The following is a 12,100-nucleotide window of genomic DNA, read 5'->3' on the forward strand; positions in this document are numbered from 1 at the left end:
TGCTAGCCGTTGGCGGCAACTGTAGTGCATGCGTGCAATTTTTTTTAACATTGGCGCTTGCAGCCCAAAACTCGAGCTCACGCACAGGCTCGCCTCCCCCTCGGGCTAGCCCAGTCTGCTGGGGCCCACCACCTGCTCGGGCCTGCCTGCGCTACTAGAAACGACTTTTTCACCCAAACCCCCCCAGCCCGAGCCCAGCCACCACTGCTGGACTTACTCTAAGCTGTTATGGGGTTATGGGGTTTGACCTTGAGATCACTGGTTTCCACTGACCTAGAATATGAGTCTCTGGATGGATTGATACAGCTTTGGAATTATAAATAGACACAAACCAACCAGGCAGAGCTGGAGGATTTGCATTGTTTTTATCATACAACTGGAGCAAAATATGCGCATACATAAGAAGATCATTTGTCATTCTTTCTACAAACTTAAGATTTTAGTCATAGCACTCAACTAAAAACACAATGCTTTCAAAGGTACTCGAGTCCAAGTTAGTTATAGCAATCAAATCAACATGCCACCCTCTTTAGGTTTCGCAATTTGCAATGTTAATTCCTGTTGGGAAGGAAACATCATAGATTAAGATTAAGGTAGAGCCAACTACATATAGCTCATGTCCCCAAACTTTTGATCATTTTCCAAGTTCAGACATAATCTTTAAAAGTTTTTATAAACTGGTACACAACTCTCCTACAAATCCTACACATTGGTACATCGGTTGACGAGATTGTTAGTACATATAAGGCCAAACCCCGACCACTGCTTATCAATAGGCTCTATGGTTTCTTTATATTTTTAGATACGAGTCTCTCATCAACAAACTGTTGATATTGTGATATTTCTTTCCCCAATAACGAAAGATGTCTCAAGTTCAAATCTCCCTCCCCGTTGACTCAAAAGAAAGGCCTCTTGATTAGGATCGGAGGGAAGCTTAATGAGGTAACATCTCTGGCCTCCGAATTTTACACCAAACAAATTTCGATTATAATTGTTCACACTTGGAGCTTTGGATCACTAACAAATAGATAGCATCATCAAATATAAACCATCAAAGATATCATACTGACTTTCACAAGTTCAAACAGTATAATATAACTTATTAGCAGATTGACATCCATATATAGTCTTTCAAGAATCTGGACTCGTGTATGTATCAATCTTGCAAGCTATACAATTCCTCCCTCTGAGATTACCAGTCATTACCTCCCTTTGTTGCACCGAGGATGATAGCAATTGTAGCAAGAATAGCCTGCACATAGAGCGGTATTAAATGAAGTATCAGAGAGGCAAAACTTTAGAACGGCCATGAGGTAAGTTCTTGACTAATATAAGAAACTTGGAGGTATATAACGTGTGAACAGATCCTTCCAAAAATTTAAATGAAAGGAAATAAGCGTTACTCACACCAACTACACAAGCGATATATCCTGGTTTCTCTCGGTGGTCTATCCTGGCACATAGCATGATAAATGCACCAATATACCAGGGGATGGTAGCAAGGACGAAACCAATAATAAACCTTCAAAATAAAGAGTATAGATCCTTTATAATTAGAAACTTAACACATTTATATTTAAGTGAAGATAACAGAGAGATAGAAGAGCACAAAGCATGGAAGATAACACAATGAACAGATCCTATTATTCTTCCATGGAAAATAAAAGAAAGCATAGTCAGTATGATGAGGGAAGAGTCCTAATGAAAACACTATGTTTTGATTCACGCCCCAAACAATCTCTCCGGCTTATTGGATTTCTGCACATCTCAATTCCTTCACACCTTTGAACATAAGAAAGGTTAACTTTTGTACTACAATTGTGTCCACGGCCCGCCAGTACGTGGACAAGAGAAAGTTCAAGCTATGCTATTTTGACCATTTCCACAATTGAAAACCATTTTGCTCAATAAAACTAAGAACATTAAGAAGCCTTGATCAAACTTTGCTTGCCATGTATTGATTAAAGGTTTCCAGTACTTAAATATCATCCAAACCATGCTAGTTGAAAATATCAGCTCAGTGCCATTTAAATCCTTAACCAATAAATCGAGATTGGAAGTTAGTTTGGAACCTTCTTTTTTCTTTTTTAACATTCTATTCAGAAATTTCATATTTAAGGGCATAAGAACCAAACACACTGGAAATAACTACAGAACAATGTCATACGACTCAAATCTATCAACTTGTGGAAAGCTATTTCAAATACAAAACAGTATTATAACTTACAGGAACCAGCCACAGCCAATACCACAGCAAGGAAGGCGGCGCTCTCTTACTGGTCTTCCTTCAGCAACTGCATAGCCTAGAACAACAACAAAGCCATTTTATCATATAGAATAAAGCATCTATGACAACAACTATTTATCATTCATCAAGAAGAGTGGTAAAGAATGAAGATCCAGTTAAACCCCAAAACACAAAATGGAATGCAAGCAACAAACACACATACCCAACTCATTCACTCACAAAATTCCAAACACAAAAAAAATGAAAGAACCCTTTACAACCACCATTGAGCTGATCTAGTCACTAGCAGCAAATCAAACAGTGAAAAGCTCTGCAAATGAAAAGGGAATACTTGCCATAGCCAAAAATTGAGGTTGGTTGAAGCTCAAAAGTATGGTCTTTACTTCTATCCATACAAATGACTAAATAAGTCAAACCAATTCCAACCCAGAAAGACAAATAGAATTTGATCCATTCTTGCAGCATCCAATCCCATCACAACATACACAAAAAAACCCATTTTTAATCTCATTCACACTATGCACTTGCTCCACTAAACAAGAAAAAGAAACCCAAAAATTATCAACAAACTAAGTCCTTTGTGCTAAACAAAACAAAGAGATGCCATACCTTGAACAGTTTGATATCCCTGAGTGTAGTACTGAGGATGAGGAGCAGGAGGGTCTGCGGCTCCAGGCGGCGGAACCGGCTGAGGAAATCCTGTCGGCGGTGGCTGATGCGGCGGAAGCGGCGGCGGATAGTTGGCTACGCCTTGGAACGTTCCATACTCAGGTGGCTGCGGATACTGCTGATGATCACTTGCTGCTCCTTTCTTCTTTTCATCTTCGCCCATCTTTTTACTTCTAATTGTTATTTCTTTAACTTTTTTCTCTTCTTTTGAGATATTTTGTTTGTGTTGTGATTTGGAGTTTGAGAAAGGTTTCTTAGGAGTTAAGACTGGGAGAAATTGCACGATGGGGGAAGTTGGGAGCTGTCTGAGTGAGTCAATAAGTCAACGGATTTATTTTCTTTTGTTTTTTGTTAATTTATTTTGTTTTGTTTTGTTTTTCTGTGTATAGTAAGAAGAGGGGCCAAGTGCAATTTGGGCATGGTATTCAGATTCACTGCATTATTTGTTTTATTTTTGCTTTTTTGAGGGGTCATTTTAATTAGGTCCCGCTTGCTCTAAGATGATTGAGACTATCCATTTATGTCTTGCCAAGTTGCCGACAACCTAATAATAACTCCTATTTGTTGGTTGCTTGTCACTATACTTGAAATTAGTAGATTAAGTTTCCCTCCATAAATACCTACAAGGTCTAACCAGTAGAAAATGACATTAATTTGCAGACCAGTGATTTCATGTTCGAACCTCTTGACACCTTCATAGTATGTGTGAGAAATCATCTCCCTTTATAGTTTAAACTATCGTTTGTACTCAAAATAGTTTTCACCAAAAATATAAAAAGATTTTAAATTCATTAACCAAAAAAGTTAAGAACTTGAGTTTATTGGGGAAAATAATATTTAGAATGTGACTGCCTAGTTTTCATTTACTCACATTATTGTTAAGTTAGGAAGCAGACAAGAAATTAGATGAGTGGAGGCAAGTTCCTTTACTCGCCCCTTTCGTAGATCCTTTCATGCACGTCGCATGCTCATATCTAATGAAAAATTTAGGAAAATATCATATAATTAAATAATTATAAGTTTTTTTTTTGGTAATACAAATAATTATAAGTTCTTTCCGCCTTCTCCTTTGTCTCATGCAGTTTTTGTTTTGCTCATGAACTACTTAAATGCATGATTTATCACTTTCAGCAAATTCATTCATTCTTCTGTTGAGAATCTCAAAATTTTGAAAGAGATGCAAAGTCTTATGGATGAGTTTAGTAATTTCTTTCTCCTACTAGTTGATTTATCTTATTCTGTTTAATTTGAGCATTCACCATCTAAGGTAGACATGATTTACATCAAATATCACCTCAAAGGTTTTTAACATCAAATATCAATAAAAGAGGTGCCTAACAAAGATGCCTACAAATTTCTGTAAATTTGGATATGGCTTCTAGTGAGTTGGTTTTTCTGTAATTTTTTTAGTCGCATTGTTTCTAGCCTTTGAGGTGTTGATGTGTATTGGTAATTGGTAATTGGCTAGAACCCTCCAAGTTTAGGGGTTTCTTTCCTGACCAATTCTTGTGATTTCCATGTTTGTACAAAGAATGTTTTATTTCTCGCAAAAAAAAACAAACAAACAAACAAAAGATGCAGAAAATTTATCTTACTATTAATTTTACAAAGACACCGATCCTTGTGATGTAAAATGCTGAATTAATTGGTCTGAGTTAACCCATGTTATCACAGTGACATTGAACAAGGGCGGAATCGGGAACTTTTCAAAAGGTGAGCTAGCTAAAGTTATTAGCTTAAAATCAAATGATAATTTTTTTGTACCAACGATTTCTATAGTTTTTCTAGAAATAAAAGTTTACATTAAATTATATAAATCATGCTAGTTGTAAACACAAGAAAAAAAAATGAATTAGGGCCATATTATTTACGAAATAGTGAATTTTATTTAGAAAAATGCGTCTCTTTTGGAGATACGTTAATGGAAAAGGATTAAAATTGATGTTTGGGACAAACTTTAACACCAAATACAAATGTGGAAGACCTTTGACTATGACTATTGGTGTGGTAGCACTGGTGGACCCATGAATTTTTTAGCATATGTGCAATTTTGAAAGGCTAAAAACTCTTTGTGGATTGAACATCTAAGGCTTTTTACATTCATATCATACATGAAAAATTGTTTTATGTAAAAATATTGACAAAGTATGAAAAATGGTTTTTCGGAATAATCATTTTCTTAAGATAATTTTTGGCGGCTTTTATTCCTTACACATGAAATAAAAAAAAACTTGATTTTATGGGATTTTAGTATGAAGTATATATTGACTTAATGAGTCATCATTTTTAGCTTAAATCGTATTTTGCACTAAAACCGATTTTTCATATTTTGATTTAGTGGGAATTTGATTTTCTAGTATTTTTATTTGAATCCAAATGAGTGGTACTTCCTTTTTTTTTTTTTTTTTTTTTGTTGATAAGAGAAATAAGAACTACAAACAAAAACCACGAGGACACGCAGGCCCCAACAAGTCAAAAAAGAAAGGAATCGAACAGTTCAGAGACAGCCCCGCCTCCCAAAGCCTAGAAGGACTTAACCCATGTCCCAAACTAGCAACAGCATCAGCAATAAAATTTGCCTCACGGACGACATGACTAAAAGAGCAGGAATCACAAAAAAGAGCTGAGAAACATAATATCTTTAATCAAGAGGTTGATACTCCACGGGGCAAGGTACTTCCTTATTTACATTGTAAACTTAAGTAAATTGAGTAATATAAAAATAAATGAAAGTAAAAGGACAAAAACATTTATGGTTTTTCCGGCGATGGGAGGTGCTTAATATTAATAGGTCCGCCACTGTATGGTAGGATATGCAATTATATATATATATATATATATATATTTATTTATTTTTAATTTAAAATATTATTAAGCTATATATGTTTAATTATTTTTTTTTCCCAAAACCTTCCCTAGGCATAGCCCAGGGCAGCATTTGGGCCAGTTCCGCCCTTTAGAATACTTCAAGGCTATTGACAAAGAGGCTGAGACAATATTGAAAATGCAGCTAGCTTGAAGGGGAGGAGAAGAGAATCACGAGGGCGTTGAATCAACACGCTGTGCTGAAAAAAAAGCTGGAGCATAGAATATAGGGAAATTGGCGGCTTTACCCCCGGCGCAGCTAATTTATTCAATATTACCCCCATTTTGAAACTCCATCACAAATACCCCCTATAAAAACATCATATTGACAGCTTATTGTGTTTTTTTTTCCACAGTCCTTACGCTTTCTCTTCCTCTTCTTCCTTCTGCCAAACCTCACAAAATCCACCTCCACCACCATAGAATCTCCCCTAACTTTATCTCCTCTTAGTTATATCTTCCAAGTAGGGGCTGATTTCAACCTCAAGGTTGAACCCCAAATTTGGAACCATACCCTAGCCAAGGTGCGACTCACCACCTCCTTTGTCGGCCTCCACAACGAAGCCACAGTCTTGACTTTCCACCTCCGTCGTCGACTTCCACCACAAAGCCATGACACTTCATCGTCTATCATCACTGTGGTGAGTTCTGATATGGGTTTTGTTTTGTTTTGGGTTTCTTTAATTGATTGAGATTATTGGGTGATTGCTTTCATTGTTTTGAATGAGACATTAATGGGTTTCTGTTTTGGCTTGCTATTTCTGTGATTGAATGAAATTTACCAACTATTTCCTGTAGTTGTTAAGCTCTTGGACTTGGATACACTGTTTTGTGCTTATGATTTGTCTTTATACCTGTTTTGTGATTGAGACTTGGACTTACAGATCTCCTTGAAAATGATATATTCACTCTTTTGGGTGGTATGATATTCGATAAGAAACAACCTTGGACAGTCAAGGTTTGGCAATTTGTAAGTAATTTGTTAGTAATATGATACCCTAGGTTAATGGTTTTGGGTTGTTTTAACTTTAAGAGTTCTTGACACATGCCTTCCTTGCTGGAGCTTGAAACACAGCTAGGCTAGCTGAACCGTTTCACTTTGCATAATGCTGATGTTTTGAAATTGTTGGTTACTGATGTTTAATTGATGTTTTATCCATATGGTTTATCCACTAGTTGATAGATTTTTTATTGGTAGCTTAACATGTGTTAATAAAAGGAAATTTTATGATGGTCAGAAATGGACACAATTGCAATTTTGGTTTGCTACAATGGAAAATGGGTAACCTCAAAGAAGATGTGCACATATGAAGGGGGTGACTCAAAAGGCGTAATAATTTCGCGAAACATCACGTTTGGTGAGCTTTTGGAAAGGGTGCATAAGATTGTTAATACAGACAACAGGGAAGACAAGCTTTGTTTAAAGTTCTCAGTTTCAATATCCTCGAATGAGTGTAAGCATATCAAGATTGAGGATAATGATGATGTGAAATTTTTTATTAAGTACATTTGTGACGTAATTCCTTCAAAAGTGGCTCATTTACTAGTGAGCATAGAAGACAGAGGAGTGAAAAATGTCGTAGGTGATCGTATGCATATCATGACAGATATGAGTCGAATGGCCTGTTCTTCAAATGCCATAGTTGAAAGCAATGGTAATATACATGGTGATTCTGGAACAGAATATTTAAACAGGATTGATTTTACAGGGATGGAGGGGATGCATAATGGTGATAATGGTACAGAAATGAATGGCTTGCAAATGCACTCAACCCCTTCTAGTTTGGCCCATTTGGAGACATTTTCACAAGTGGGTGTGACGGGTTTCGGAACAACGTCTGAACTTTCTATTCGACATAATTGGAGACAAATGGGTGAACAAAACGTGCACAATTTGGGTATTGTAAATGATGAAGAAGAAGATATTGAAAGTGCGTATTCACGGAATAATTGGGATCCAAAATTGGAAGTTGGGAAAATTTTCTCTAGTAAGGAAGCATTGTCCAACAAGTTACAATTGGCAGCAGTGAGAGGTCACTTTGAATTTAAGGTGAAGCAGTCTTGCAAGAGTCGATTGGTTGTGGTTTGTTCTCAAGGTCCATGTCCATGGCGGCTTCGTGCATCTAGTTATGGAGAAAAGAACTTCATGATTGTGAAATATAATCCGGTCCATGAATGTGATATGAGTTTTATACATGACAGGCATCGTCACGCAAGTGCTAAACTCGTTGGTAATGCAGTGAAACGGAAGTTGAAAGATTCTCGCACAATATACACACCAAGTGATATAATCAGAGATGTAAAACAAAACTTTGGGGTCACCATTAATTATTGCAAAGCTTGGAGATCGAGGGAGTTAGCTGTAATGTCCACTAGAGGTTCAGTAGAGGAGGCATATTCTCTCCTTCCAGCTTATTGTCACGAATTAGAGCGTGTGAATTCTGGCACAAGGACACACATCCACACCGATGAGAACAATAACTTTTTGTATTTTTTTATGGCTGTTGGGGCATGTATTAGAGGGTTTCAATCTTCGATGCGGCCAGTCATTGCTGTGGATGCCACGCATTTAAAATGTAAGTATAAGGGTGTCCTCTTTGTTGCTAATGCATTTGACGGAAATCGAAATATATATCCTCTTGCTTTTGGAATTGGGGATTTAGAGACGGATGCATCATGGCATTGGTTTTTTAGTAAGCTTCATGAAGCCATTGGTGAGTGTCCAAATCTTGTGATTATTTCTGATCGGAATATTAGCATAGAGAATGTGTGGCACAACGTTTTTCCAACAGCACAACATGGCATATGCTTTTACCATATGAAGGGTAACATGAAACGCACTTTCAAACTGAAAAAACGTGATAAATTGTTGCTATACTTTGAACAAGCTGTGAAATCTTATGGTATCGCTGAATTTGATCGTCATTTTCGTAAGATAAAGGGAAATGATGAGGTTGCTCAATATCTTGAAAGTGCAGGATTACACAAGTGGTCTAGAGCTCATATGGATGGACGTCGATACAATGTAATGACAACAAATATTGCGGAGTCAATCAACTCAGTCCTTCGGTTTGCAAGGATGCTACCAGTGGTGCATTTGATTGATGAAATCATCAAACTGCTTGTGAAATGGTTCAGTAAACGTCGTGATTTTGCTTTGAATTGTACATCAACATTGTGCCCTGACTTTGGCGAGAAGAAGCTGAGACACAGGTTGGAATGTGCTTCAAGGATGAATGTTGTGAAACTGAATCACGTAGAGTATAATGTCGTGGACGGTGATATGGACGGCCACGTACATTTGACGAATAACACTTGCAGTTGTAGGAAGTTTCAGCTTGAGCAACTACCTTGCAAGCATGTAGTTGCAGTTTGCCGTTTCTTGAAACTAAATGTATACTCCATGGCTTCTCGTTATTACACTCGAAATACATGGTTGGATGCTTATTCAGATACCATCTACCCGGTACAACCTCAAGAGTTGTGGGTTATTCCTGAAGATGTCCAAAGTAGAGTTGTGCATCCTCCCAATGCAAAGGTCATGCCAGGCCGACGAAAGAAGCTAAGGATTCCATCGCAAGGAGAGGATATCATAAGGAGAAAATGCTCAAGGTGCAGTGGCACAGGCCACAATAAAAGCACTTGTAAAAACAATGTTCCACTACCTAATGTTGGACATACATTATGAATTATGGAGTGTGAATTTGAATTGTATTTGTATTGCGTTTGGTGTTTTGTGGATTGTGAATTCTGTTAAATTTTCATTATTTGGTATGTATTGCGTATTCTATCTGCTATATTGTTGTTAAAATCTGTCATTTTCGGGCCTAAATTGTGTATTCAAAGTTTTTGATTCAGTGGGTCGAATCGGGGGTGGGTATGCCATTCCCATCTCCATCCCCGTGAAGCTTTTGTCCCCCATCCCTACCTTTGTAACCATAATACAGACTTGAAAAAAAAAAAAAAAAGATATACGAGGGCAATACACTAGCAATATAATAGCAATAAAGGGCTATACGATGGCAATACACATACTCCCCTATAAATTTATTCCAGCACAGACTTGGAAAAAAAAGATATACGGGGGCAATACACTAGCAATATACAAGCAATAAAGGGCTATACAATGGCAATACACATACTCCCCCTATAAATTTATTCCAACACAGACTTGAAAAAAGAAAGATATACGGGGGCAATACAATAGCAATATACAAGCGATAAAAGGCTATACAATGGCAATATACAAACTCTATACGCCCCCTATAAATTTATTCCAACACAGACTTAAAAAAAAAAAAGATATACGGGGGCAATACAACAGCAATACACAAGCAATAAAATGCTATACCTCACCCTCTCTCTTTCGGCCGCCCTTCTCCACCTCCATCTCTCACTCTCTGTCACCTCTTTCGACTGCCGTTCTTCCCCTCTGATTCAACAAATTTCTCAATTTTTCTCAACTTTCCTGAAATCCATGGCATCTCAAGTACTTAGCTTTTCTGCTATACTTTCACACCCATATGTTATTTGGGTTTTCTTTTGCTTGTTTCAATTTCATATATGGGTTGGAATTTTTGGTGCTTAATGTCACTTCAAGTCCCTCCAGGTCAAATTTGAGTGAGATTGTACATAAATTTGTTGAAACATAATTGTGGGTTTAATTTAAAATTTTCTCTCTCTTTTTTAAAATTAATATTTTCAGCTTGTGTAGAGAATGTTATTTAAGTAGGATTATACAAAAACTTGTTGAGCCAAAATTTTGGGACTGTGCAACAAATATTTCTCTGTTTGTCGTAAGGAATATTATGCTTGAAGCTTGAAGCTTGTCCAGGCTAAAATGATTTTGAAGTTTTTCTTTTGCTGATTGAATTTATTACTGAGTTAGGTTTTTATTCTGACAAGAAATCAATTAAAGAAACACAATTATTTGGTTCAATGGTCTCTTGGTTTTATAGGAGTTGTGTGATCTAATATAAAGGAACATTCGGGCCACTAGAAAGTGTTATGCATCTTCAAGAATCTGCTATGATTTGAATTTGTTTTGTTATGTTTTGGGATGTGATTTTTGAATGAACTACATAAATTGATATAAAGAACTACTAAGTGAGCTCTCTGCATCCATAATATTGAATCAGCAATGGTGAGCTTAAGTAGAAGCAAACGCTTGATATCTAGTAAGATAATAATCGAAGTTAAATTGTGCAAAGTTAGATTGTGCTTGATGTCCACCACTTACTTTAATTACACTCCTCTACAATGTAGGACACTTTTTGCAAAGTTAGATTGTGCTTGTAGAGGAATTGGATAATGGATAATGGGTTCACCAATTACAAGACTGCTTTGTTCATTCCACAGTCCACTCTGGAATTGCTCTCCAATTCTTATAACCTTCCTTGTTTCTCTTTCTAAAATTATGTTTCATTGTTGTAGGTTGTTGCAGGCAGATGCCATAAACCATATCAGTTATAAGGTGAGAAAAAAGAGTTCTTTGATGACTGGGAAGAGTGTACAGAGGCATTGTAGTATGACAGCCATCATCATTCAGTGTTTTAGATTTAGGCTTACCTATGAGTTATTGCTAGGCTTATTGCCTTAACCTTTGGTTGTTGTTGGTGCTAGTGCTTCATGAGTTTGCTATCTTTTTAAGAAGGCCATGGAAAATGCACCTTGCATATTTGTTGATGAAATTGTTGTTGCACAACAAAGAGGACCTGTAATTTTTTTTGTTTTGCCATCTCTTTTGCAGGGTTCTTTTTTTTTTTTCATGAAAAGCTATAAATTGGCAATAAACATACAATACAATGACAATAAAAGGCAATAAATGGTTATACACAAACAATAAACAAGCAATATATAGACAATATACACGTAATATACACTGAATGTATATAACGTGTTTTCTCAAAAAAGGATGTGACGTCCTTGATGAAATCACATTCTTACAACCATAATTTCCCAATTTCCCTACTATGGAAGCAATGTTATCTCATTACATCTTAAGATATACATAAGAAAGTGGCAAAAAACAAAAAATTTACATCTCCTCTTGGTCGGGAATTTTAACACAATTTATATCTATCATTAAAATTCCAGGACATGTCCTCTTAGACCCGAATTTAAGCTGAAAGTTAGCAATTTCCTCCCCAAAAGAACGCCGCCACTTGAAACAAGACAATCTTCCATCTGTATAAAATGGATAAAAAATGCATATTAGAAGTAAATCATTCAATCATAATTGAAACAAAAACATAACATTCAATCACAATTGAAACCAATTTCAAAATAGAAACCATTATCAAAATTCATATAGATTGT

At 36.4% G+C, this 12,100-nt stretch overlaps 2 protein-coding genes across 2 annotated transcripts; one reads left to right on the forward strand and one right to left on the reverse strand.

The window, feature by feature from the left end:
• Positions 1 to 1,014: 1,014 nt before the first annotated feature.
• On the reverse strand, positions 1,015 to 3,213 carry LOC110772952 (Ribosomal protein L18ae family). The gene is made up of 4 exons (XM_021977443.2): positions 2,858 to 3,213; positions 2,228 to 2,303; positions 1,408 to 1,522; positions 1,015 to 1,252 (listed from the first exon to the last, which is right to left on the reverse strand). The coding sequence occupies exons 1-4, from the start codon at positions 3,078 to 3,080 to the stop codon at positions 1,193 to 1,195; spliced, it is 474 nt and encodes a 157-aa protein (XP_021833135.2). The 5' UTR covers positions 3,081 to 3,213; the 3' UTR covers positions 1,015 to 1,192.
• A 2,899-nt stretch (positions 3,214 to 6,112) lies between these two features.
• Positions 6,113 to 9,470, forward strand: LOC148295132 (uncharacterized). Its single transcript, XM_088252400.1, has 2 exons — positions 6,113 to 6,423; positions 7,021 to 9,470. The coding sequence occupies exon 2, from the start codon at positions 7,023 to 7,025 to the stop codon at positions 9,468 to 9,470; it is 2,448 nt and encodes an 815-aa protein (XP_088108526.1). The 5' UTR covers positions 6,113 to 6,423; positions 7,021 to 7,022.
• Positions 9,471 to 12,100: the final 2,630 nt, after the last annotated feature.

This window comes from Prunus avium, chromosome 4, assembly GCF_965620075.1.
Source record: "Prunus avium chromosome 4, drPruAviu1.hap1.1, whole genome shotgun sequence".
In the NCBI taxonomy this organism is placed as follows: domain Eukaryota; kingdom Viridiplantae; phylum Streptophyta; class Magnoliopsida; order Rosales; family Rosaceae; genus Prunus; species Prunus avium.